This window comes from Branchiostoma lanceolatum, chromosome 1 (assembly GCF_035083965.1).
Source record: "Branchiostoma lanceolatum isolate klBraLanc5 chromosome 1, klBraLanc5.hap2, whole genome shotgun sequence".
Classification (NCBI taxonomy): Eukaryota; Metazoa; Chordata; class Leptocardii; order Amphioxiformes; family Branchiostomatidae; genus Branchiostoma; species Branchiostoma lanceolatum.
Genome location: NC_089722.1, coordinates 6,432,437 through 6,456,569, shown reverse-complemented (window position 1 = coordinate 6,456,569; position 24,133 = coordinate 6,432,437). Strand labels below are relative to the sequence as shown.

Genomic DNA, 24,133 nt, shown 5'->3' with positions numbered 1-24,133 from the left:
CCATAGATAGCTATATGCTATCTAGATAGATAGACACATTTGCTTGCCGGGATGTGCGAGGGATTTGGAGTTGTTACATATGTTTCATATACCGATCCCATGTGCTCGTCGGTACATTTTGTGTGCTGACTATTGACCATCTTCTTCAATATCAACTGGTAACTGCATTGGCCAAATTGGTCTGTCTTCATGTAGCTTGTAACATGCAATTAGCCTTCGGATAACTTCCAATAAACTTGTTATCAAATCTAAACGTCAATATTTATCTGTCTCGTGACTTAAAGGGTAATAATGCTTATGAATGGACTTTAAGGTGCAAAGTATGACACCGGCAACAATTCTAATAGGATCTTGATCTACATAAGGAAACATTAATAGTAATAGTATAGTAGCTTTGAACATTTTCAATGGCGATATATAACATTATATAGGGATTATCATTTAAAACTACGATCTATCACTTCCACAGCTGCTTAGAGATTTTGTCCGATTTTCTATGAAAACTCTGGCCTCTTATCAAATTGTACTTACGCTGACCACAAAATGATACAACAAGGACACGCACACACAATAGCAGGTTAATTGCTTCTAATACAAGGACATGCGAAAATTTATACAGTTTTTTTTCTTCAATTTTTATCTTTCAGTTCAACGAAGATACCATGATATGATGGGTCCACCTCCGAATGGGACTCCTTCTCATAATCTTTATCATTATTATCACCAAGCGCAAACGTACATGGGCAGGGGAAAATCACCCTGAATTGCAGAGTTTGCTTACAATTTCTAAAATGAAACAATAGCAAAATATAAGCTACACATCACGTACCAGACAATTGAAAACAGACAATCCTTGTCAAACTACGTTTGTATAGATCGTAACACACCGATAACAGCTTCCGATAAGTATAACAGTGTTTTCACCCCAGAAACTACCGTTCAATGTCGTCGAGTAGGAAATCTAATAATATAACCCTTCTCATGACCCTTTGAGGCTTGTTTGTTCAAATCTTTACACGCGTCGAACAACAAAACACATTCCCTACAATTTCCTACAACCAGTGGATGGAACGAGGCTAATGTGGTTATAATTGACGCATTATTTGAAGGACACACAAATGCTGCATGTGATATTACAATATCCCACAGGTTGTATGTTTTAGTTTTTAGCATTAGAATGTAGCATTTTATCAATTTATGTTTTACATTATGTTCCTATCAGACCACGTGTGGTCTTCTGTGCATTTAGCCCTTATGGGCAGGAATATGCAATAAAGACTATTATTATTATATGAATTTAACGGACGAATCGAACTAGAGATTCCTATTACTTGTATGACAAGTTCAGCTTTAATATCTAATTGTTTTTATGTAAATAAAGTGTTATTTCATCAATTATTATATAAAACTAATTCATAGTGTCATTTTGTTTTATGCAGCATCCTCAGTAGTGACGGTGCTGGGCTATTACTGAACCTTGTGGCGCGAGTAGTCGATAGATAGATATAGAGTCAGTGTCTTTGAGGTTTTGTCCTTGATCTCGGTCAGACAGTTCCAAGGCTGCAGTACCATCGTGGACTACTAGTCGGTGCTTCGGTACCGCTAAGGCACAATCTTGGCATTCGTGCGGATCGTTGCGAAAAGTCACTCAAACAATTAAACTTCAACACCAATATTGTAAATAACGTTGGTTGCGATGTCTTGCGGGTCGGGGAATGAAGTCCCCTCACTTTGCAATAGCATTACTATGCCAAGGCGATAAGACTAGATTTCATTGCAAAGGGAATATATTCTGTGTGTGACTTGGTCCTAAGAATTAATATTTAGACATCTGTACAGCTCGGACAGCTGGTATGCCATAATACGACTGGTGCACAACAAGTGACGGCTGGATGTCGGCTATCTTGGCACAGCCTGGAAACATGAAATAATCATGTTAAGAAGATGTAATAAGTAGTGGCACAGAGTGATTATATGGCTCATATATGGTATCATATCCTAAGATATACTGAACAAGGAATGTGTTTTAATCAAAAAGACACTGCACATGAACCTGTGTTAAGCGTATATACCATACTTACCAAATATACGTACTTGTCCTGTACATGTGATACGGACTGACAATACACAGTCACATACATGCCCTAGGCCATGTGATACGGACTGACTAGTTAAACATACCTGCCTTGGCCATGTGATACGGACTGACAATACACAGTCACATACATGCCCTAGGCCATGTGATACGGACTGACTAGTTAAAAATACCTGCCTTGGCCATGTGATACGGACTGGCTATATGCACATACCTGTCCTGACCATGTGATACGGACTGACTAATTAATCGAAAACATACCTATATTGACCACGTGACACGTCGGACTGACTAGTTAAACATACCTGTCCTGGCCATTGCCAGACTGAGTTCATCTGTCAGAATCTGTAGAACCTGCTGGACTCCTTCTGCGCCCTGAGAAGAAAACATGAATTTAACATTCTAAAAGATACTCAAGGATCATCTAAACCTAGCGTGATGCGTGATGCTAGGGTCATATTTCCCAACTGGATCCGGCTGTTTGTGGAGACGAAAAATCGCAGTGTGTATCAAAAGATAGGCACAGGCTGTGCTCTCAGACAACATTTGGTACGTTTTGTTTTGTCTTTCATATCATATATGCTTTTCGTTCCCCAAGACTGCCCGACCAGGCCCAGGATTGGAAATGGGACACGGGCATTACTGTCCACGAGATCAAATTTCGAAGGTCAGACTTACATTGTGTGCGAGTCCCCAGAGTGCGGGCCTGCCGATGAACACACATCTGGCCCCCAGCGCCAAGGCCTTCAGCACGTCCGTCCCAGTCCGGACCCCTCCGTCCACGTAAACCTCCGCCTTACCGCCAACCGCGCGGACGATGTCGGGCAGGACGTCAATCTGTAGAAACACCCATGTACTCCTTGTTAAGGCTATTTTCACTTAATCTTACATGTATAGATGATATCCGTATGAACATTGATTCCCACAATTTCTTTAAAAGGAAAAAAAGAATTATGCCAGTTTTTGTAACGTTGGGTAACATAAATTCGCGGGGTACTTAAATTCGGGATTTTTCGAAAACGGGGTATTTAGGGATATGTGCTAGATGCAACATCAGTAATACCGCAAGAAATGCAAACTTGACAGACTTACGTATTCAAAACACTGTCTGGAAAGCTTCGATAACCATGCATTAGAAGTTGGCTACGTCAAAAACTCTCCGTCCCTTATTGTCACAGTCTGAGGGCTTTGTGGGAGAACTATACTACATAGTTGTTCGCTGGTTTATAAGACAAATGTCACATCCGCTTCCTGCTCAATACAATTATTATAATACAACTTATTAGAATCTCTTTTGCTAACCTACAACTGGACTCTAAGTGTGATCAATCATCAAAACGCCTCTTTGTTGCTACAACCAATGGCTACGGCACTACGGTGAATTTTCCCGCCGCCATATTCGTTACCCAGAATCCTGCTATTCGGCAGACGACAAACGCTTGCGAGGAACACTTTTTTGTCCAAATGTTGTGTGTGATTGTGGACTGATGGCGATATTTTCCTCAAAGTTTGCTCTTAGCACAAGCAGAAACACATGGACATAGTAGTATTATCAATGCTACGGCATCCAGCTAACGCCCCGATGAATAATGTACAAATTTCCATGACGGTGGGGGTGAACTTTGAGTAGCGTTCTACCGACTCAACACACGGGTTGTTCCCGGAGGCCTGATGTGTGCGGTACGGCCTTTTTTTCGTGTATTTTTTTTACTTGGACACGTCTATATCCATAGCACTCTCCTCAAGCCAAGGATGGAACGAATAGCTGCTGTATAAATTAGCGGTAAGATATTCAAGACGAATCTTCTCTCCCGAATTAATGTTCACCCCTGTCCGACAGCACCGTCATTGTGCGTGCGGCGGACGGTAGTTTCAAGTTGAAATATTATGGTGTCAGCACGACTAGAGACAAAATCTACCATATATATGATTAGTGCAAAGATAGTACATGATACTGACAGAATAATAGAAAAAAAGGATGGTTTATTGTTCTGCTAGATTGATTTCAGTCTACCATTATCGGAAAAATCCCGAATTTATGTTACCCAACGTTACACCATCTTCTGAAACAGGACAAAATATATATTCAAAGTTTATTACACCGTATTCTAGAAAAGGCTACTCCTGGTTTGGTGTCATTTCTTCTGCTACCAACAGGTACTTAGAGTTAACATGTTAGGCCTGCTGTACACTGTTGTTAGCTTAAGTTTAGTCAGCCGGGACGCCATCATGTTACATTTCACTAGATGTACAATAAAGCTAGTCAAACAATGACTATCATGGCGCTATCTTCTCGCCGTTGTTGGTACGCCGTCCAGTCCTTGGCTTTCCCACTATCATGGCGAAATCGTATGTTAGTAATATCAAGAAACAAGGCTTATTATGGAGAGTGATTGATATTTACGTGCTTATCACCCCCTGCAAATTTGATCATGCACCATACCATTTGGAAGTTATGATGGGGCGAAAGAGTCCAGTCTAGATGGGGTTAAAAATCATTTGGTGGTACAGGACTAGTATATGTGTAGAGTGTGCTGATGTATATGTTATAACTGGTCATAAAAAAATATGAGTATGTTGATATTATATGGGCCACAAAGGTTCGATATTGCAGTGTTGTAAGTTGAAAGTGATGATGAAATGGTACAGTCAATTTATATGAATAGAATACCAAATACCAAATATCACGACGATCTGTCGACCCCTTCTCAAGTTATTCATGTCCGAATGTCAAAACAAAAACACCCACTGTAAAAATTACTACTACTTTTCTTTCATTTGGCACAAAGGCAAAGTAGGCAAATACCGCCAGGCGTTGCTTTAGTTTTTTGTGACAGCCAATGGGAGCACTGCATTACAAAATATGACCGCCTGATTGGCCAATTGAGGAAATCAATTTATCTTACATTTCTGTGTCAGGTGCCCTAGTGTTTAAACCAAATGTGGGATGGGACTATCCATGATCCAAGCAGAAGTTTCGGTCAAGTAGGATAACGGAAAAAAATTCCAGACACTCCTATCCTACTCGACCGAATATCATAATATCATAATATCATAATATCATAATATCATAATATCATAATATCATAATATCATAATATCATAATATCATAATATCATAATATCATAATATCATAATATCATAATATCATAATATCATGATATCATAATATCATAATATCATAATATCATAATATCATAATATCATAATATCATAATATCATAATATCATAATATCATAATATCATAATATCATGATATCATGATATCATAATATCATAATATCATAATATCATAATATCATAATAAACTACGCACAAAAAGTTTGGAAACTTTACTTTGGTTGATCATATTTCCGTTGTTTCTTAATCAATTTCAATGCATTATATATCGTTGGAAAGCCTGTGTAATTTTCTTTCCTATGATACCCAACTCATTATAATTGCAATCTCATGGAGCGAGCACCAGGCCTGCTTACGCGAGTGGGTTGTAGAAAAAAAGTGCCCAAATTTCCATGCTAGTGCCAAACACTCAGCGCAGCTCCAAACCCATTTGTGGTGGTGTTGTCCACATCGTGAATGGAACAGTGTGTGGAGGAATGTTATGTTCACAGCTAAAGATAAGAGTAGATTTATTTAGACTGTTGGATGGGTAAATGAAAGTGTGGGCAACGAGGAGAACCCTACGCTGACTGTTGCACAGATAGACTGATTGTTTTGTTGGAGTCAGTGTCATAGTGTGGGGCAGTACAACGTTAACTGTCAGACGAGAAACCAGGCTAATCATCCTAAGCAACCTCGATGTGTCAAGACATAGAGACACCTTTCTCAATCCAGTCACATTTCCAAGATCCTTTCCTCTACATTATGCAAGATCTGAAAGATGATGGTGCGCGTCCATACAGAATGAGAGCCATTTCAAAGCACCTGCAGGCAGGATGCAGGAATACAGAGGATAGAATGGCCCTCCTGCAGCACAGATCTCAACACAATTGAACACAGTCTTAGACTCTGTGATCACTGATCAGCTTGGGCGAGCTGTGCATGCAAGAATGATCAACAGAACAACACTGGTCGACCTGCGAAGACTCCTTGTGGAAGAATAGCCAGGGGCCGCGCGAGGAGGATGTGGCGGGTGACAAGCATGAGGAGGATGTGCCGGGCTGTGGTGACAGCGCATGGCTTGTGTACTCAGTATTAAGCCACCTTCATCATAACTGAGGCTCCTTTACGCATTTTTTGTATGAATGAAGACTATCCTTGGCTTTCATATTAATGTGTTTTGTTGCTTTAAGTTTCATATTACTCTCGTACAAAAGCCACGTGCTACCAGCAAAAGAAAAAATACTGAATTGCGCGTTTGACATTAGTAGGGTAATCTGGGCACTTTTTTTATGTGACCTGCTGGCATAAGCAGGTCTGGTGCTCGTTCCATTTATTTACAACCATATAAAGTTTGGTATCATGGGAAAGTAAATCACACAAGCTTTGTAATGATATGTAAATCATTGAAATTGATCAAGAAACAACGGAGATATGATCGACCAAAGTTATGTTTCCAAACTTTTTGTGCGTAGTTTATCATAATATCATAATATCATAATATCATAATATCATGATATCATAATATCATGATATCATAATATCATAATATCATAATATCATAATATCATAATATCATAATATCATAATACATGTATCATAATATCATAATATCATAATACCATAATACCATAATATAATAATATCATAATATCATAATATCATAATATCATAATATCATAATATCATAATATCATAATATCATAATATCATAATATCATAATATCATAATATCATAATATCATAATATCATAATATAATAATATAATAATATAATAATATCATAATATCATAATATCATAATATCATAATATCATACCCATACTTACAGCCTCCAAAGGTAACATAAAAAAAGCCCACTGCAGTTAGCCACTAGGGGGTCTAAACTTACATCACTTACTCCCTGCCCCAAGAGCTGTACACCACTTAAAAATCGTTACCATAGCACTTGTGTGAAATTTGACTACAAGCTTTCGGCGAATTTAAAAACTTTCCTAATTTATTATGCAAATTATCGTCTTATTTGCATGACAAGTATCCAGTTATGTAAAGCATCACCGAAACTATCCACATGCCATAAATTATGATAATCCGTCAATCCCTGCTGGAGTTATTCGTCTCCAAATGTATTAACAAAAACGCCAACTGCATTTCCAAACGAACAGCTAGGGGGCCTTAATTCCCACCACTCACTTGCCGTCCCAGAAGCTATATACTACCAAAAAATCATGAACCTGACGCCTCCAGAAAATTTGGCGTCAAACGTTGAAGCTCCGCTGCAGTACCTCAAATACCCGATAGGAGGCCCATTATCGAACTTGACCTTCCTCTTTGACATCACTACCAATCCACGAAATATCATGCACAACAGCCAATAGCTCCTCAAGTTATGTTGGCGACATACAAACTCACACACACACAAAGCCTGCAGCAGTTCTGTAGGAAAGCGCCAAACAAATCATTTTTAAACTTGACCTCCGTTTCCACAATCTCTTCCAAACTACCAAAAATCATTGAGATCCATCAACGTTTCCGTCACTTTTTTTGCCTACATACAAACACAGAAAAATTAAAAGTCCGCTGCAGTATTGTTGGAAAACGCCAGGTAAACGATTTTTGAACTTGACCTTCCTTTGCACAACCACTACACACCTACCAAATATCATGAAGATCCATCAAAGGTTTCCCGAGTTATGCTCTTGACATACATACAGACCCACACAACAGCCGGCTCAACCGAAAACATAATCTACTCTTCGGCGAAGATTCATTATCAATGTTAAGCGGAAGTTTCTCCTGACTGTTGCCGGGACGCCTTCCAGTTCTCTTCCACTACCATGGCGAAATCGTATGTTAGTAATAAAGTACTAGAATTTTAGACGTTTTATATGTATACGACTGTTAATAACATGTGACATGGATATGAATATGATTGTTAACATGTGACCTGTGCATAGCCCAGTGGAGCAACAATGTACAATAAAGGTCTTCATTCTCCTCACCGTTGCCGGTACGCCGTCCTGCTCCCTCCCGCCGTGGTTCGACACCAGGATGCCGTTCACTCCGCGTTCCACAGCCATCCTGGCGTCTTCGGCTGCATACATCATACAGTACAGTTACAAAAAAGTTAATCATTTTACATTGGTTTTTGATTCAGTAGCAACACTGCGGTTTCCAATACACTGCTCAGTAGGCCTTCATTTGCAAATGTGTCGTGCGTCAGTTTGAGTGCTAGGGGAAACTCGTCGAAAACTTGCCAAGTCGTCGCCACCGTCTCCAACTGCATCTCAGGGAGAGGGCCGGGGGCTTAAGGTGCATTTCCCAGGGGCACAACGTCAAAATCTTGGAGATGGGATGAGAAAGGAAGACATGGTAGCAGAGCTATAACATACATGCGGAAGTCCTCAGATCTGATGTGATATATGGCATTTGTGAAATAGAATGTTTTTGTCGATGCCCGTAGTCAGCTGCAAAATCCGCAAGTATTAGATATTGTCAAATAACTATGCTATTACATGTGGGGATGACGGGTAGACATCCAGGTAGTATAAGATGCGCAAAGTAACAGCTCCTCAAGCAACGAGCAAATGTTAAAGATTGTATCCAATGAGTAAGTGCAACTATGCAATTAACGTTGTAGAATACACTTTTTTCCACTACCTGAGAGAACCCCCTTCAGGACGACAGGCAGCCTGGTGTTCTCTCTCACCCACTCCACGTCCTCCCATGTCGCCGGTTCCTTCACTGCAGCTGTCAAACACGCTCGGTACTCCGTACTACCGAAGGCATGGGGCGGTTCTACGTCGAAGACGTTGGGAAACCTAGTATTAAAGGAGGACAAGAAACTCAATGAATATGTTTGTAGTAAAGCTTGATATATATTTTGCTATCCAACTCAATTGAAACGACACAATCACTAGCTTTGATTGCCAACTGGTATAGAAGGCGTTCACTGTATTTCTTAATTCATTCAAAAATCTACTCATTTTAAGTGATCCAAAATACATAGTGTACTAATTAATATCCATCTGGTTAGCAAGTGAAACATTTCCACGGTAACCACCATCATAACATGCCCTCATGTCGCCAACACAGTTAATGACACCGACTGTGAAGTTAATGTAGTTTATGTATGCACCGCAAGACATGTATGAAATACTCTGTTGTGGTTCTCCTTTTTTGCGTAAGATAGAGGTATATTACCTAAGAGGAACCGTGTAAGCTCTAGGCGAAACCCGTGGGCTTTTGTCAACAGAAAATGGGAAGAAAGGCTGGTCTACAGTGAGGAATATGGCGGTGTATCCCGCACGCTCTGCCCGATCCAGCTGGCGTTTCATGTGGCGACGGTCTTTGTAGAACAGCATGTAGAACCAGTGGATTCCGCTAGGAGCCGCTTCAGCAACCTCCTCCAGGGAGTGGTTGGCAAACGAACCCAGCACCATCCCTGTGTTCATGGCGGCGGCGCCTGGAGTGAGAACGACTTCTTAACTCAGTCACAAACAGGAAAATACATATGACCATATTGAATGAGCTAAGCTGTAGGTATTCTCCGAGCAGAGGGTTCGATCGAGAGGGGTAGTTTTGTCCGGGATTTTCCTCTCAGAGAGGAGAGGGATGTTAGAAATCCCGCCGGACAAAACTCGATCGAAGCCTCTGCTTGGAGAATAAGCGATAGGGAGCTCTTCGCAACATGTAACAAGAGTTCGGGGACCTCAAATCTCCATGAAACATATATCATGCAAATTAGGCCTACATTTGCATAATTCACATTCAACTATGTTCACTGTCACATGACTTCCAAATGCCACAAGTATGACATTCCAGTTATCTACCAATATGAGAGTACAGTATTTTCTCATTAATTATGCAAATTAGTTCTTCATTTGCATAACTTTTATCTTTCAATGTCCCTTTATTTCTCAGTTACAATACATGTTACATTTTCAACTGTCGTACCATTGAACGGAGTGGGTTTAAAAAATGCCCCCCTTAATTATGCAAATTAGATTCTGATTTGCATTATCACCATCTCAAGTACTAGCAACACTTAAGCTATCTACATAATAGAAATAAGTATACAGGTTTGGTAGTGTACCCCTTTGTGGTTTGACCACCAGCTGTTGGGACCTGGGGAAATGTTGTCCGAGATTTGAAACTAACAGGTGTGAGATACCACAATATGCCTAGCATGAAAGTATAGATTCTCCTCATTACTTATGGTGCAATTTTAGTCACCATTTGCATAATTTGAAATTCATTGTGTACATCTCTGTTGCTCCTTCCTTCAGTTACTCTCCTTAGAAGATTTTGAGAAATACGCCATTGCAGTTCCAGTGACACATACCAGGGGGCCCAAAATCGACCTTGACCTTTCTCCCCCAACACCTACCCACATACCAAATATCATTACAATCCATCTACACGTTCTTCAGTTATGCTAACTTTAAGCATCCGGAGACACACACATACACACACGCAAACACAAACGCAAACACACTCAAAACAATATTCCCAAAAAGTATTTTTCCAAAAAGTGTTCCAAGACCGCACTTCCCCCATGAAATATTCTAATTAGACTAAAATAGGCATATGACTTCTAGATGTTAGTAAATGGAACAGCTACTAATACATGAGGAGACATTGTTTTGGGTTTGTTTGTCTGTTTATATTTTCCATATGCTTGCACTTATAACTTACCCTTTGCGGTCGCCAACTCCGCCTCGGGATGAGCTAATCGGTGAAGGGCAGTTGGCCCGATGGCTACCGGGATATCCAGCCTGGTCCCCAGTACCGTTACCGAGGTGTCCCGGATGGACACGTCACGCAGGTTCCGTGGGATGAGGCGGTATCTGAGCGGGATGTAACGACTTGTTTAGAACTTCTGTACAGATATTCTAACATAACCAATGTAGAAACAAGAGGTTTTGGACGAACAGAATCTGAAATCTACACAGTGATGGGCCAGGTTTGATAATATAGCCGCGGCTACCAGTTATTGTCCTATTTACTTATAGCGTTCTCTATTGCTGATGGGAACTGACTTTTACGTAATCCACCTCGACATCTTTGCTTGACCCTAGCAACGTTAACACTACGTTACATATCAATTCAATAGGTTACTCAGCAATAAGTTGCTTGGCCCTTGCAACTGGGACTTGCGTTCAAAGGGACGTCTTCGCCCAATAGTCTTCCAATAAGAAGTGAACCAATGCGGATTTTTTTGTCTAATATAGTCCGTGTATTACTTATCTTATTATATCGTAAGACCGACTAGTGGCAGTAGCGCATATTGATAACGTTAGTACAAAGCAAGTACTCTCCTAGCAGAGGTTGTTGGGGGGGGGGGGGTTGTGACATTCTTATCATATGTCCCGTTTTTGTCAGCTCTCCTGTGGGGAAAGCTGAAAAAATGGGGCATATGATAAGAAGGTCACAGTTTTCCCAACAACGTAACCTCCGCTTGGAAAGTAGACTTTTCTTAGGCCGTAAGACGTATAGGGCGTAAAGAAAAATACAGAGCTGGCGAGACCCCTGGTAGCAGGTATCCTCGCGTGGACTCACACCTGCAAGTTATAATGGTGAACTGTTGCGTCAACTCCTTACCGTCTGTAGGAGTCAAGGTCATCTTGGTACGTTTGTCCGTCCAAAGGACGACTGAAATATGACCAAGCATAATCCGCCAGCTTCGCCCGCGATCGCGTGGACTTTAACCCCGACACACAGACACACCTGCAAGAAAATAACGGTGAACTATATTGTGGACACCCTACCGTCTGTAGGCTTCAAGGTTATCTTGGTACGTTTGTCCGTCTGCAGAAGTCCAACTGTAGTACGCCCAGGCATAATTCGGCAGCTTTTCACGCGCAGACTTTCCAACATCTGCGATAGAGGTTATTAGAGCTGACGTAGACATCGTGGACTAGACTCGAACTCAGAGAACCGTGGCTCTCCTACGTGACTTCCGATTCTAATAGTTACTGACGGGTTCGATGTTCAAGCTCGTCATGTTTAACTACTTCCAGGTCACCCACTGCTACCCTGTGTTTACACAATCTCTCGCTGACTTAGGGGTTAAGGGGGCGGTAACTATGATTGACACTTGTAGAGGACGTGTCCGTTTGCAATGTTAGTCATCTCTGTTATTCATTACAACTCGCTGCGATACAAGGATAATACACTCAACACAAATAAATCTGGCCGATGCAGTTATCAGTTGATATTAAAGAATATGGTCAGTACACAAAATTTACTGGCGAATACATTAGGTCGGTGTAATGAAACTTTTGTAACAGACCCAAACCCCTCCGCCACTGCATTCCGGCAAGCAAATGTGTCTATCTATCCTGCTATTTAGACAGCATATAGCCATCTATCAGGACGAATCTATGGGGTATGGGGCGCTGAAAATGCCAGTTTGTTAGCCTGATCTGACTAAATCGCGCTCCTAGGACGGCCGTCCCGACCGTTACCACCCCCGACCTATAAGCCAGCGAGAGATTGTGTAAACACAGGCTAGCAGTTGGTGACCTGGAAGCAAAACATGACGACATTGAGCCCCGTCAGTAACTATCGGAAGTCACGTAGGAGAGCAACGGTTCTCCGAGTTCGAGTCTAGTCCACGATGTCTACGTCAGCTCTAATAACTTCTATCGCAGATGTTGAGAAGTCTGCACGTGAGAGGCTGCCGGATTATGCCTGGGCGTACTACAGTCGGACTTCTGCAGACGGACAAACGTACCAAGATAACCTTGAAGCCTACAGACGGTAAGGAGTTGACGCTACAGTTCACCATTATAACTTGCAGGTGTGTCTGTGTGTCGGGGTTAAAGTCCACGCGGTCGCGAGGATACTTGCTACCAGGGACTCTCGACGGAGCCCTATATCTTTCTCTACGCCCTTAAAGTTTTTACAGAGAAGAATATGGCTACCCCCCCCCCCCCCCCCTGGACAATAGTGCTGACTGCAAAAGGGGCATATGGTATCCGGTAAAAAGGTCACAATTTTCCTCAACAACCTCTGTTTGGAGAGTACTTGCTTTGACGTTACCACCAGTCGGTCTTAAGATATCATTAAATACACAGTTACAGACTATATCAGACAAATCTGAACTCCTAAAAATACCTCATTGGTTCACTTGTTATTGAAAGACTCTTGGGCAAAGACTGCCCTTTAACCGCAAGTCCCAATTGCAAGGGCCGAGCAAAATATCACTGACTAGTAACCTATTAAATCGACATGTAACGTAGTGTTAATGTTGCCAGTTGTCGTGCGCAACCAAATATCGCCAGCTTTGGGTCATGCAAATATGTCGAGATGGATTACGTAAAAGTCCGTTCCCATGAGCATAGAGAACGATATAAGTATGATCCTTGATCATGGCTCTCCTTTATACAAAGCAATGAATTATGAAATGGGTTTACTTAAGATAAATGACTTTTTTTATAAATTGGACAAGAACTGGTGGCGCTACATTATCAAACCTGGCCCATCACTGTGTAGATTACAGATTCTGTTCGTCCAAAACCTATTGTTTCTAGATAGGTTATGTCATAATTTCTATACCTTAAGTTCTAAGCATGTCGTTACATCCCGCTCAGATACCGCCTCATCCCGCGGAACCTGCGTGACGTGTCCATCCGGGACACCTCGGTAACGGTACTGGGGACCAGGCTGGATATCCCGGTAGCCATCGGGCCAACTGCCCTTCACCGATTCGCTCATCCTGACGCGGAGTTGGCGACCGCAAAGGGTGAGTTATAAGTGCAAGCAAGTGGAAAATATAAAAAGACAAACAAACCCTTAACAATATTAAAACTCCTCGTGATTTACTAGCTGTTCCGTTTACTGAAATTTAGTTCTATCGTGCATATTCTAGTCATGTTAGCCGTTAGATTGACAGGGCATGATCAACGGACACATGTAATTCTTATTAAAACCTTATAAATGAACTAGAAGACATATGAGGAACTCAAGTTTTGGTCTCCTTGTATGTGACCTTGGTACTGCAGCAGAAAGACTCTTCTGTTCTGGCCAAGCTATTGTGATAGTCGCATTTTTTGGATGGTCGATCTTGTGCTCAGAAAGAAGTGGCGTAAGTTTGAATCCCCTAGCAGCTTGTTCCAGAACTGCAGGGGTGTTTTGTTAGAATTTTTCCCAAGAGAATAGCTCAATAAAGGAACGATGGATTCTCATGATATTTAGCATGCAGGTAGTCTATGCAAATGTGGCAGCAGGTAGCTAAAACACTGGAATTCAAGAATTACTCATCAATTAAGCAGATTAGGTCGTTTTCCATAATTTCATACCGACTTTGGAACATGTAACATATGTATGTTATGTTCGGTGCAACGTTATCAGATAGCAATTATGCAAATATTGGCCTCAGTTGCAGAATAAGTGCAAAAGTTTCATAATTATTTAAAGTCGTAAAGTAAATGATATTAATTAATCCCATGCTTGTGACAGGTGTTAGTTGATTAAGAGTTAGAATATTTAATGGGGGGAGTGAGGTCACGGAACACTTGTTCTTGATGCGGGCGCGTTGGCTAGCTCCTAGAATAAATTGCTTTTTTGCATATTGCGAAGAGCTCCCTTTAGCTTAGCTCATTCAATATGGTCACACAGAACTGCAAGTTCTAGTCCATATATTTTCCTGTTTGTGACTGAATTAAGAAGTCGTTCTCACTCCAGGCGCCGCCGCTATGAACACAGGGATGGTCCTGGGTTCGTATGCCAACCACTCCATAGAGGAGTTTGCTGAAGCGGCCCCTAGCGGGATCCGCTGGTTCTACATACTGTTCTACAAAGACCGTCGCCACATGAAGCGCCAGCTGGAGCGGGCGGAGCGGGCGGGATACACCGCCATATTCCTCACCATAGACCAGTCTTTTCAGCCATTTTTTGTTGACAAGAGGATTGGGCCTAGACCGTACCCGGTTCCTCTAAGGTAATGTAACTTTATCTTACGCAATAAAAAAGGAGAACCACAGCAGAATGTGATTTCATAGATGTCTAACAGCGACACATAAACTACATGAACTTCACAGTCGGTGCCGTTGTTTTGGCGACATGAGGGCAGGTTATGATTAGCGAACGGAACTTGACTGTATAGCGGACTAGTGTATAGCGGAGTACCTCGGCCGATTTCTACTATTTTCCCAACGATAGGACGGAGCCTGGTAGAGGCTAGGTTATGATGGTGGATTCCGCGTAAGTGTTTTACTTGCTCACTCGACCAATACTAATTAGTGTACGATACCTTTTTCATCAATAAGTAGATTTCTGAATGAAGAAATTCAGTGAATGATGTCTATACCAGTCGGCAATCCAAGTGAATGTGTCGTGTCAATTGAGTTGGATAGCAAGTATCCACAAAATATAAATCAAACTTTACTTCGGACATTTGTATTGAGTTTCTTGTCCTCCTTTAATACTAGGTTTCCCAACATCTTCGACGTAGAACCGCCCCATGCCGTCGGTAGTACGGAGTACCGAGAGCGTTTGAGAGCTGCTGTGAAGGAACCGGCGACATGGGAGGACGTGGAGTGGGTCCGAGACAACACCAGGCTGCCTGTCGTCCTGAAGGGGGTTCTCTCAGGTAGTGGAAAACAGTTTATTTTACCCAATTGCAAGTTATAATTGCAAATTTAAAATTATGCAAAGTAGCACTTACGTCAGCAACTGGATACAATTTTCAAAATTTTCTCGTTGCTTGTGGAACTGTTACTTTGGGCATCTTAGACCCCGTTCATACTAGGCTTCGCGTATCCGGATATATCCAGATTCGGGGTAGAAGCCTACCATGAACCATACGTCTGAATCCGGATATGAATCTGGATATATCCGGATACGCCGTATCCACATCTGGAGGTGGATTTATCCGGATTAGCTGCGGGGTGAACCCTGATAGGAACGCAATCTGGCTCGCGTATCCGGATACGGACCTCCATTCAACGTTTCATCCGAGGGACGTCCCGAACCGAAGCTAGGTACTTATTTTCACATGAGTGAGGAAAGTAGTCGCTCCTCAGATAAAACGTTGAATGGAGGTCCCGTGTTTGAGGGGAGCCAAACCTCGAGCAAGTAAAAGAGCCCACCAGACGTATCAAAAAGTGAGGAAAGTCGTCGCTCCTCAGATAAAACGTTGAATGGAGGTCCCGTGTTTGAGGGGAGCCACACCTCGAGCAAGTAAAAGAGCCCACCAGACGTATCAAAAAGGGTAGGGTTCCTTCCCGGTGTGGCTCGATCATATAAATCTGTCCGGATATGCAGCTTGTACTCTTCAATGCAGAACAAACCTGATGGGTACTCTATGATCAACGTTTTTGTAACTGTACTGTATGATGAATGCAGCCGAAGACGCCAGGATGGCTGTGGAACGCGGAGTGAACGGCATCCTGGTGTCAAACCACGGCGGGAGGGAACAGGACGGCGTACCGGCAACGGTGAGGAGAAACTCCCGCTTAACATGACTAAACGATTACTATAACGCCATGATAGTCAGTTTGAACAGTGTTATTGTAGATATCTGAAGTAGAACACACCGTGATACAACATAAACATCATGTAAATTACAGGCTGGCAATATGGACAGGCTTAATTTACTGAAACAGTATATTGCCTGCTTAACATCTCCATGTTGACTCAAATCACTTGTTTGTACCAGACGAAAAGACGCCAAACCAGGAGTAGACCTTTTCTATAAGACGGTGTAACAAACTCAATGTGCACGAAGTCTTACTCTTTCAGGAGATAGGCTGTCTTGTTTCAGAAGATGGTGTAACAAAGTGGCACAATTCCCTTCGTGCTTTTTAAAATCGATGCGTGCACGGATGATCATCCACAAGATCAAGCCACAATGGCCTGAATAAATGAGTACATGGATATTTCTACAGATTGACGTCCTGCCCGACATCATCCGCGCGGTTGGCGGTAAGGCGGAGGTTTACGTGGACGGAGGGGTCCGGACTGGGACGGACGTGCTGAAGGCCTTGGCGCTGGGGGCCAGATGTGTGTTCATCGGCAGGCCCGCACTCTGGGGTCTCGCACACAATGTAAGTCGGACATTTGGCTTAGAGGTTTGATCTCATATCATCCCATACATCCCTTAGTCTAACCTATTTGACCATTTTAGCACCACAGACGTTCAGGCAACCAGTTTCCTCTACCCTTCTCAGTTTTTTTCTTGGTGTTTCCCTGGCCCTTAGTGCCATGCCTGTCCATTCTCTAACACTAGTATCATCCTCCCATCTTTTCTGTTGCCTACCTTTCTTTTTTTCCTCCCTGGACGGTTTCTTGCATTATAGTTTTGACTAGTTCCGATGACTTAGCCGCATCACCTCTGTTTTGAAGGATTCTTGATGATATTTCAATTTTATATTCATGTTTTCTTTTTAGGGTGCAGAAGGAGTCGAGCAGGTTCTACAGATTCTGACAGATGAACTCAGTCTGGCCATGGCAAGGACAGGTATGTTTAACTAGTCAGGGCAGGTATGTGTGTATTGTCAGTCCATATATCACATGGTGCATGTAACTGTATTTGTAACTCGTCAGCACGTATCACATGTACAGGAAAGGTACGTATATTCAGTCCGTATGGTATATACGATTAAGGGCGTACGACAGGCAGTCGTATCAGAAGTAATGTGTAGTGTATTTTCGATTAGAACACATTCCTAGTTCAGTATGTTAGCATTTGATACCATATATGAGCCATATAATCACTCTGCGCCACTGCTAGTACATCTTCTTAACATGATTATTTCATGTTTCCAGGCTGTGCCAAGATATCCGACATCCAGCCGTCACTTGTTGTACACCAGTCGTATTATGGCATACCAGCTGTCCGAGCTGTGCAGATGTCTAAATATTGATTCTTTGGACCAAGTCATACACGGAATATATTCCCTCTGCAATGAAATCTAGTCTTTTCGCCTTGACACAGCGATTTTATTGTAAAGTACTGACAAATTGGTTTTATTTCATAATCAATGGACATAATGTTGTGCATGTATGTCTAGGTTTATGATTGTAGAAGTATTTTTAAAAGCTAATATCATTGATCTCGAAATACTAGTAAGTGCAATATAGTCTCGTAAGAAATGTATGATGACAATGTAACAATGGGCGCAATTCAGCATACATGTAGTGTTGCCAGGTCTGTTGAGTGATAAACCATTTTGATGATGATTATGATGATTAAAGTTTCAGCAACCCCAAGATGGCTGCGCCCGTTGATGCTGACGAGTTTATAACAGATTTCGCTTATCGCAAACCTGTTAATATACAGGTGTGACCTTCTGAGACGTCTCTATAGATCTAACAGTTGAAGACTCTCACAGTACACTCAAAATAGCACTTTATTGAAACCAAAACAATGAAAACTCCGAACCCGAGATTCTGTATCTTGGCATACGAGTAAAGGCATTCTCTTGGTTGTTCCATTAGACTTAGACAGATGTGTGACCTTTGGAATAACCATGCACAATTAAAAGCACATTGCACTCTTTCAAATCACATGTTGTAGATATATATACGAAAGGTGTTGTGCTGAATGGCACTGTAAAAAGCAAAATAAACATAAACCGATCAATATACTGTAGATTTGATCACTCTTAGATAGCTGCCGACACATGTAGAATTCACACAATGCAAATACCACCGCAAAATAAACTATATCAGTTACTTTTTCTGTCGTTCTTGTTTGGTTGCGAGATGTTTTAGATGCTGAACCAATTTTTAAAGGGTATATCATCCGTTTTCTCTGAACTTTTTACTCAACTGTTAATATGCACCAAAACATGGGCATGCAAGTGTAGGAAGACCTCACACGACCTACATACACTAGCTGTGTGATGATGCAGGATGCACACCAGACGAACTACCAAGGGCAATGGAGGACAGGGAGGACTGGAGGAGGGTGATGTCCATCTGTGACACTCTCACAACAAGATGATATGATGATGTTTATATGTGTGGAAGGTATCGGGTAAGGCACTATCAGAGAATCCTGGCTTTCACATTACGATCTGCCACCCCAACATCTGCTTGGAGACATCCGATTTCTTACAACTGACTTCACTGTTAACCATCAGCCTTGTCCAAATAAGACTTTCCTCGACACTAAAATATCTCCATTTGAGTTATGCCAAAGGTGCTGTCTACATGATAACGTATGAAAAACAACAGAAAACACAGAAATAAAGACAGATGTCTTTATTTTTTCCATTTTATAAACACCATGCAAAAGCGCACATATTTACAGGCATATGTAGAAACTAAATTGTGGCAAAAACTTGCAGTGATTTACTAATCCTTAAGGCCACACCAATTCAATCAGTTGTTTCTTTGATCCAGTCATTGATGATGATTTTATACAATAAACATCTTTCAGTCACCAATGTCAACCTACATGTACAATGCGGTGTTTTTTCTTTGAAAACTAAAATAGAGAGTTGGAGTGGCCTTCAACTATTGCAGACGTATTTTGCAAACCCGACTTGGGGTTTATGTCTAGTGATTGGAAAAGTGTAATGCAATAATATCACGTGATTTTCGGAGAAGTCTAAGAGCTGCTTATAATGTATTGTGTAAGATTTTAATTTCGCAGAATGACGCAATTGGAGGTTACAATTTTTCAACTGACAATTTTCAGACGATACATATAGTTCTGATGAATTTCAAAAGTAAATATCTCTCTTTGCAAATGCTACTTACTGAGTACACAATAAAGCTTTTAGAAATTTGTACATCAAAAAACACTCTTACTGATATTTCTTCCATAATTTTTGTACTCCAACTGCAAAGATATAAGTTTTTGTTCCAGAAAAATATACTATGTTCTTCAATGAGAAACAACGCCAATATAAGCCTGTATCTGGCTTGTGAATACATATAAGACAGCATACATAATTATATAATTGGTAGATATAATTATAGTAGATAAGCAAACCATTGAAAAGTGACAGCGTACTCTACAAGCAACCTAGGTAGCTGGGTAAAATGTAAAACACCATATAACAGATTATAGAATATCTACTTTCAAATAATGAAATTATGCTCAAATGTAAATAAGTGTCAAAAAGACCATGCCAGCATGTTTAACTTGTATCACTGTAATTTTGTCTTTATATGACTTATGATGTTGCTACGTAGGACTACAAAAAATCATCTGCTTTACAGAGGAATGTTTATTCTGGATCCAAATAAGTATCATTAGGACTAGGTCATTATAATATACATATCAAAGTCACACATTTATCATAGTGGTTTAAACTCTCTAACAAGCGCATGCAAAAAATAATTGAATCAATTAAATCCTTGAAATCAAGAGATGTCATAAGCCTTAATCTTAACCTTAAATTGCTCAGTCTTGAACAATTAAAATGTTACATTCCTTTCATGTTGTTGGACTCATTCTTCCTCTAAATGATTGTCATGCATTTGATCTCATGATAGGATTAAAGCTATAATCAGGAAAGGCATTTTTGCGGATTCCTTCATTTGTTGCAGTGGTTGTCCTGCAGTAGGGCAGCGTTCCGCACCTTAAAAACGGGCATTGAACTGAAGCTACAGCACATGGGAGACTACGGTCAAGCAATTTGATAGAGGATCTAACAAATTTCATTGATAAAAAAATCTTTCTATGCTTTGTGTGTTTTGTTGTGGTTTTAATAATACATTTTGCATGGATAGACTGGACAGATTATCCATGCCTAGACTCACAAGGGTGACTGAAGTCAAGGTCATCATCGACTACGATGGACGAATATCATCATCATCCTGTACATTTAGCATGATATTCCCATCATAAAGTCAAGGGTAACCAGGGCTGTCCCCAGCTTTAATTTTTTTCCTTCCCACTCATTGTTTGGGAGCCCATGTTGTTAATTTTCGCTATTGAATCTGTCATTTTAATCTTACAAAAAAACATGTTTATCAATTTCATGTCATGAAGTTCAGATATTTTGGATAAATTTTTTTCTATTCTAACAAACAAATTTCGGTCCCAGGACAGAGGGTCGGGTCCTGGAGACAACCCCGAGGGTAAAATGAATCCAATTTAGGATGCAGCAAGGCCATCAATGTGCTGCAGTCCAGTGAGACAACCGTCTTAGTTCAGGCGGACGATGATGGGACCGTTGCCCATGTCCCGCATGTAGAGGAACTCCTCACGTTTCTTTGGGATGCGGTCGGTCATGGTGGCGTTCAGGTACACGAACTGTCCAGTCTGGAGGCGCGGGAAGGCAGTCTTCAGCTCCTTCCTCAGGTCCTGAACATACAACATTCTAGTTAGTACATGACTGTGTGATATACAGGTAGTCTCATAGCCTTTTAAGGCCATAGGGGCAGTGGGTTGTTTGATAATCCATTGTGTCTTGGGCACAGTTGAGCCCAACCATCTCCTTCTACCGACTTTTACCTCCCCAATTCAAGTCAGGTATCCATTTCTACACAAGGGTGGAGTGAGGAAAGTCGTGTAAAGTGCCTTTCCCGAGGACACAAAGTCCAGCAAGAAATGACAGGAATGAAACCCATGAGCTCTCTATCTCGTATCCACTAGCATAGCCACTCGCCCATTCAACACCACATATCTGTCACAACAGTTTTGTACATTTCAACAGCTCAGCCAGTCAGGTTATCACTTTGACCGGTTAAAACTCTGTCCAGTTGCTTGAGTTACCTATTTTTTCACATACATGTATCGTATAACCAAGTTGTGTAACCTTCATTGCAGAATCACTTTGATGGTTTAGAGACTCAGAATGTCCCATGTGAATCAAAACATAAGGTACTGTAAACTGAATTGTCAGACTGACCTTGAGTGACGCTGACACCTTGACATTGTGCTGCCCCAGCTTGAAGAACCTGGAGTCATGACCTTGAGCCACCACGTCCAGCAGGATACAGCCATTGGCTGAAGGGGAAGAAGAACAATTACCATGATTATTAACTAATGTACATGTAACAGTAAGCTTAGTTAAAAGACAATTTATCTAGGTGATGCGTGCTCTTCTTCTCTTATCAATTCTTCAAACGTAACCACCTGAAATAAGTTCACATGAACAAACAAAGGCAAGAACTGATAACAGAACATGTGTAGCAGGGGGCATGTACTGTTGATGCAACTCCTGTCGTGTGAAAAAGACAATAAGAACAGAAATAGTATAATGAAACAGCAAATTTTAAGTTATTTTCTACATGTAGCATATGAGTCACCCTGGAGAATAAGTTTCTGGAGGTGCCATATATAACACCCCACTATCTCACCATCAGCAACCTGTAGATTAAAACACAATTAAAAGAACAAGGAAAAAAGTATGGGAAACAGCAAAACACTGTGATATCAGCACCACCAGTGTCACCGTTATTGTGAAGTGCTCTTCCTTGTCTACCTTCAGGTTGGTTCTTTGCACTAGAATCACTTCTCCGTCGAAGTCCTCCTGTCTTAACAAAAAGAGGGGATGAAGGGAGAGAAGGAGGGAGGGAAGGAGAAATAGAAAAACCGTCCGTGGAGGAAAAAGGAGTGATGTCGGTGGATTGCCTAGGCGGACCGCCTGACGTTACGCCAGTATCAGCAGACGACGAACGTCCAGTTTTCTGAGAAGGTACAGGACTTGGCTTCCGAGAGGCTGATGAAATAGATGGATAAACCATGCTATTGTTGGTACAATGTCAGAGCAGTAAGAAAACAGCAGGAAAAACAATCTTAAGAAAAGTGTTCTCCATTTAGTAGGACAAAAATTGATGCAGACTCACTAAAGTTTCTTTCCACTCTACTGAACTACTGGGTCAGTCATTTTGACAAAGGCTGTAGAGTCAGCCAAAAGTTTGGTGAGTCTTCACATCATCAACATATCAATTCAAAGTTTTGGTTCAAAACCATGGTAACTCCAGTTCCTCATCCAGTCACTGACAAAAGACAGCGGATGCTGTCTGAAACGTTTGACCATTCCCGAATTTCACCCAATTGCTTGGCAATGCGTAACTGTTACTAATTTTGTAAAAATGTCATCATTAAGAATAAGACAATGCATGACATACCATCCGGCTCCTGGTACTTCTTGCAGAGGGCGGTGACATTGACCTCTGGCAGTGGGGAGGAGTTCCGGCTGCCGATGGGGGTGACCTGGGTGTGACCCTTGTTCATGGGCGGCAGGACGGGTTGTGGGTTGATGGGCATGTTCCCAGAGCTGCGCTTTGGGGACACTACAAGGGAACAAAACAAATTCTTTGTTAAGTGTATAATCTTCAGATAACTAACAGGTCTTAGAGCTGTACACAAACTGAACATCATAATTGTATGCTTCTTGTCAAGAACATGAGATACCAAAACTGCAGAAAGCCGCAAGAGGGCCTTAAATCTAACAATTTTTTTCTTTTACCAACCCATACCAACATACCAAATATCAACAAGATCCATCCACGACTTCTCAAGTTATACTGTCCACAAATAAACAGACACACAATCAAAAACGTTTGGCAAAGTTGATAAGAGAATATCACAAATACAAGACATGAAACAGTTGGTAGATTATTGAATGCAGCTCTGCCCATAGGTGCAACAATACTGTATCTTATCAATGGCCAATGAAAGGCCAGTCAATGTGCAAAGTTTTTTTCATAGCAAATGATAGCTTGTATAGAAAAATTTAATGACTGAACCTACCAGGTGGAAGGGCCTCATCACTGTCCTTCACATTAGCGTAGGAGGGGTTGGTGGACCCGAGGCCAGACTCCGCATCGGCGCTGCCACCGGCACGGGAGGACGACGGTGATGGCTTCAGGGGCACGTCGTCCGCGACCTTGTTCCTCACATGGGCGACCTCTGCAGAGTGTGCATTTTATCATACACATGGTTATTCTCATTGGTTTGATAACTGAAGGACTACCAAGAGATAACTGCATTACATTGGTACACATTATTAGTACTGAGGAC

General features: G+C 41.4%; 3 protein-coding genes across 3 annotated transcripts in view; 1 reads left to right on the top strand and 2 right to left on the bottom strand.

Moving 5' to 3' along the window:
• Positions 1-573: 573 nt before the first annotated feature.
• Positions 574-12,656, bottom strand: LOC136431274 (2-Hydroxyacid oxidase 1-like). The gene is made up of 8 exons (XM_066422602.1): positions 11,967-12,656; positions 10,894-11,045; positions 9,400-9,661; positions 8,857-9,017; positions 8,199-8,290; positions 2,774-2,932; positions 2,401-2,470; positions 574-1,914 (listed from the first exon to the last, which is right to left on the bottom strand). The coding sequence occupies exons 1-8, from the start codon at positions 12,107-12,109 to the stop codon at positions 1,817-1,819; spliced, it is 1,137 nt and encodes a 378-aa protein (XP_066278699.1). The 5' UTR covers positions 12,110-12,656; the 3' UTR covers positions 574-1,816.
• Positions 12,657-12,742: 86 nt separating this feature from the next.
• On the top strand, positions 12,743-18,879 carry LOC136431281 (2-Hydroxyacid oxidase 1-like). Its single transcript, XM_066422617.1, has 8 exons — positions 12,743-12,960; positions 13,794-13,945; positions 14,887-15,142; positions 15,633-15,793; positions 16,549-16,640; positions 17,091-17,249; positions 17,593-17,662; positions 17,971-18,879. The coding sequence occupies exons 1-8, from the start codon at positions 12,818-12,820 to the stop codon at positions 18,066-18,068; spliced, it is 1,131 nt and encodes a 376-aa protein (XP_066278714.1). The 5' UTR covers positions 12,743-12,817; the 3' UTR covers positions 18,069-18,879.
• A 516-nt stretch (positions 18,880-19,395) lies between these two features.
• Positions 19,396-24,133, bottom strand: part of LOC136426457 (fibrocystin-L-like) — an 80,472-nt gene continuing 75,734 nt past the window's right edge. Inside the window, exons 79-82 of the mRNA XM_066415157.1 lie at positions 23,864-24,022; positions 23,239-23,403; positions 22,014-22,111; positions 19,396-21,466 (exon numbers count right to left, since the gene is read on the bottom strand). Coding sequence (XP_066271254.1) covers positions 21,308-21,466; positions 22,014-22,111; positions 23,239-23,403; positions 23,864-24,022 — 581 coding nt within the window. The 3' untranslated portion in view covers positions 19,396-21,307. The remainder of the gene's footprint in view (positions 21,467-22,013; positions 22,112-23,238; positions 23,404-23,863; positions 24,023-24,133) is intronic.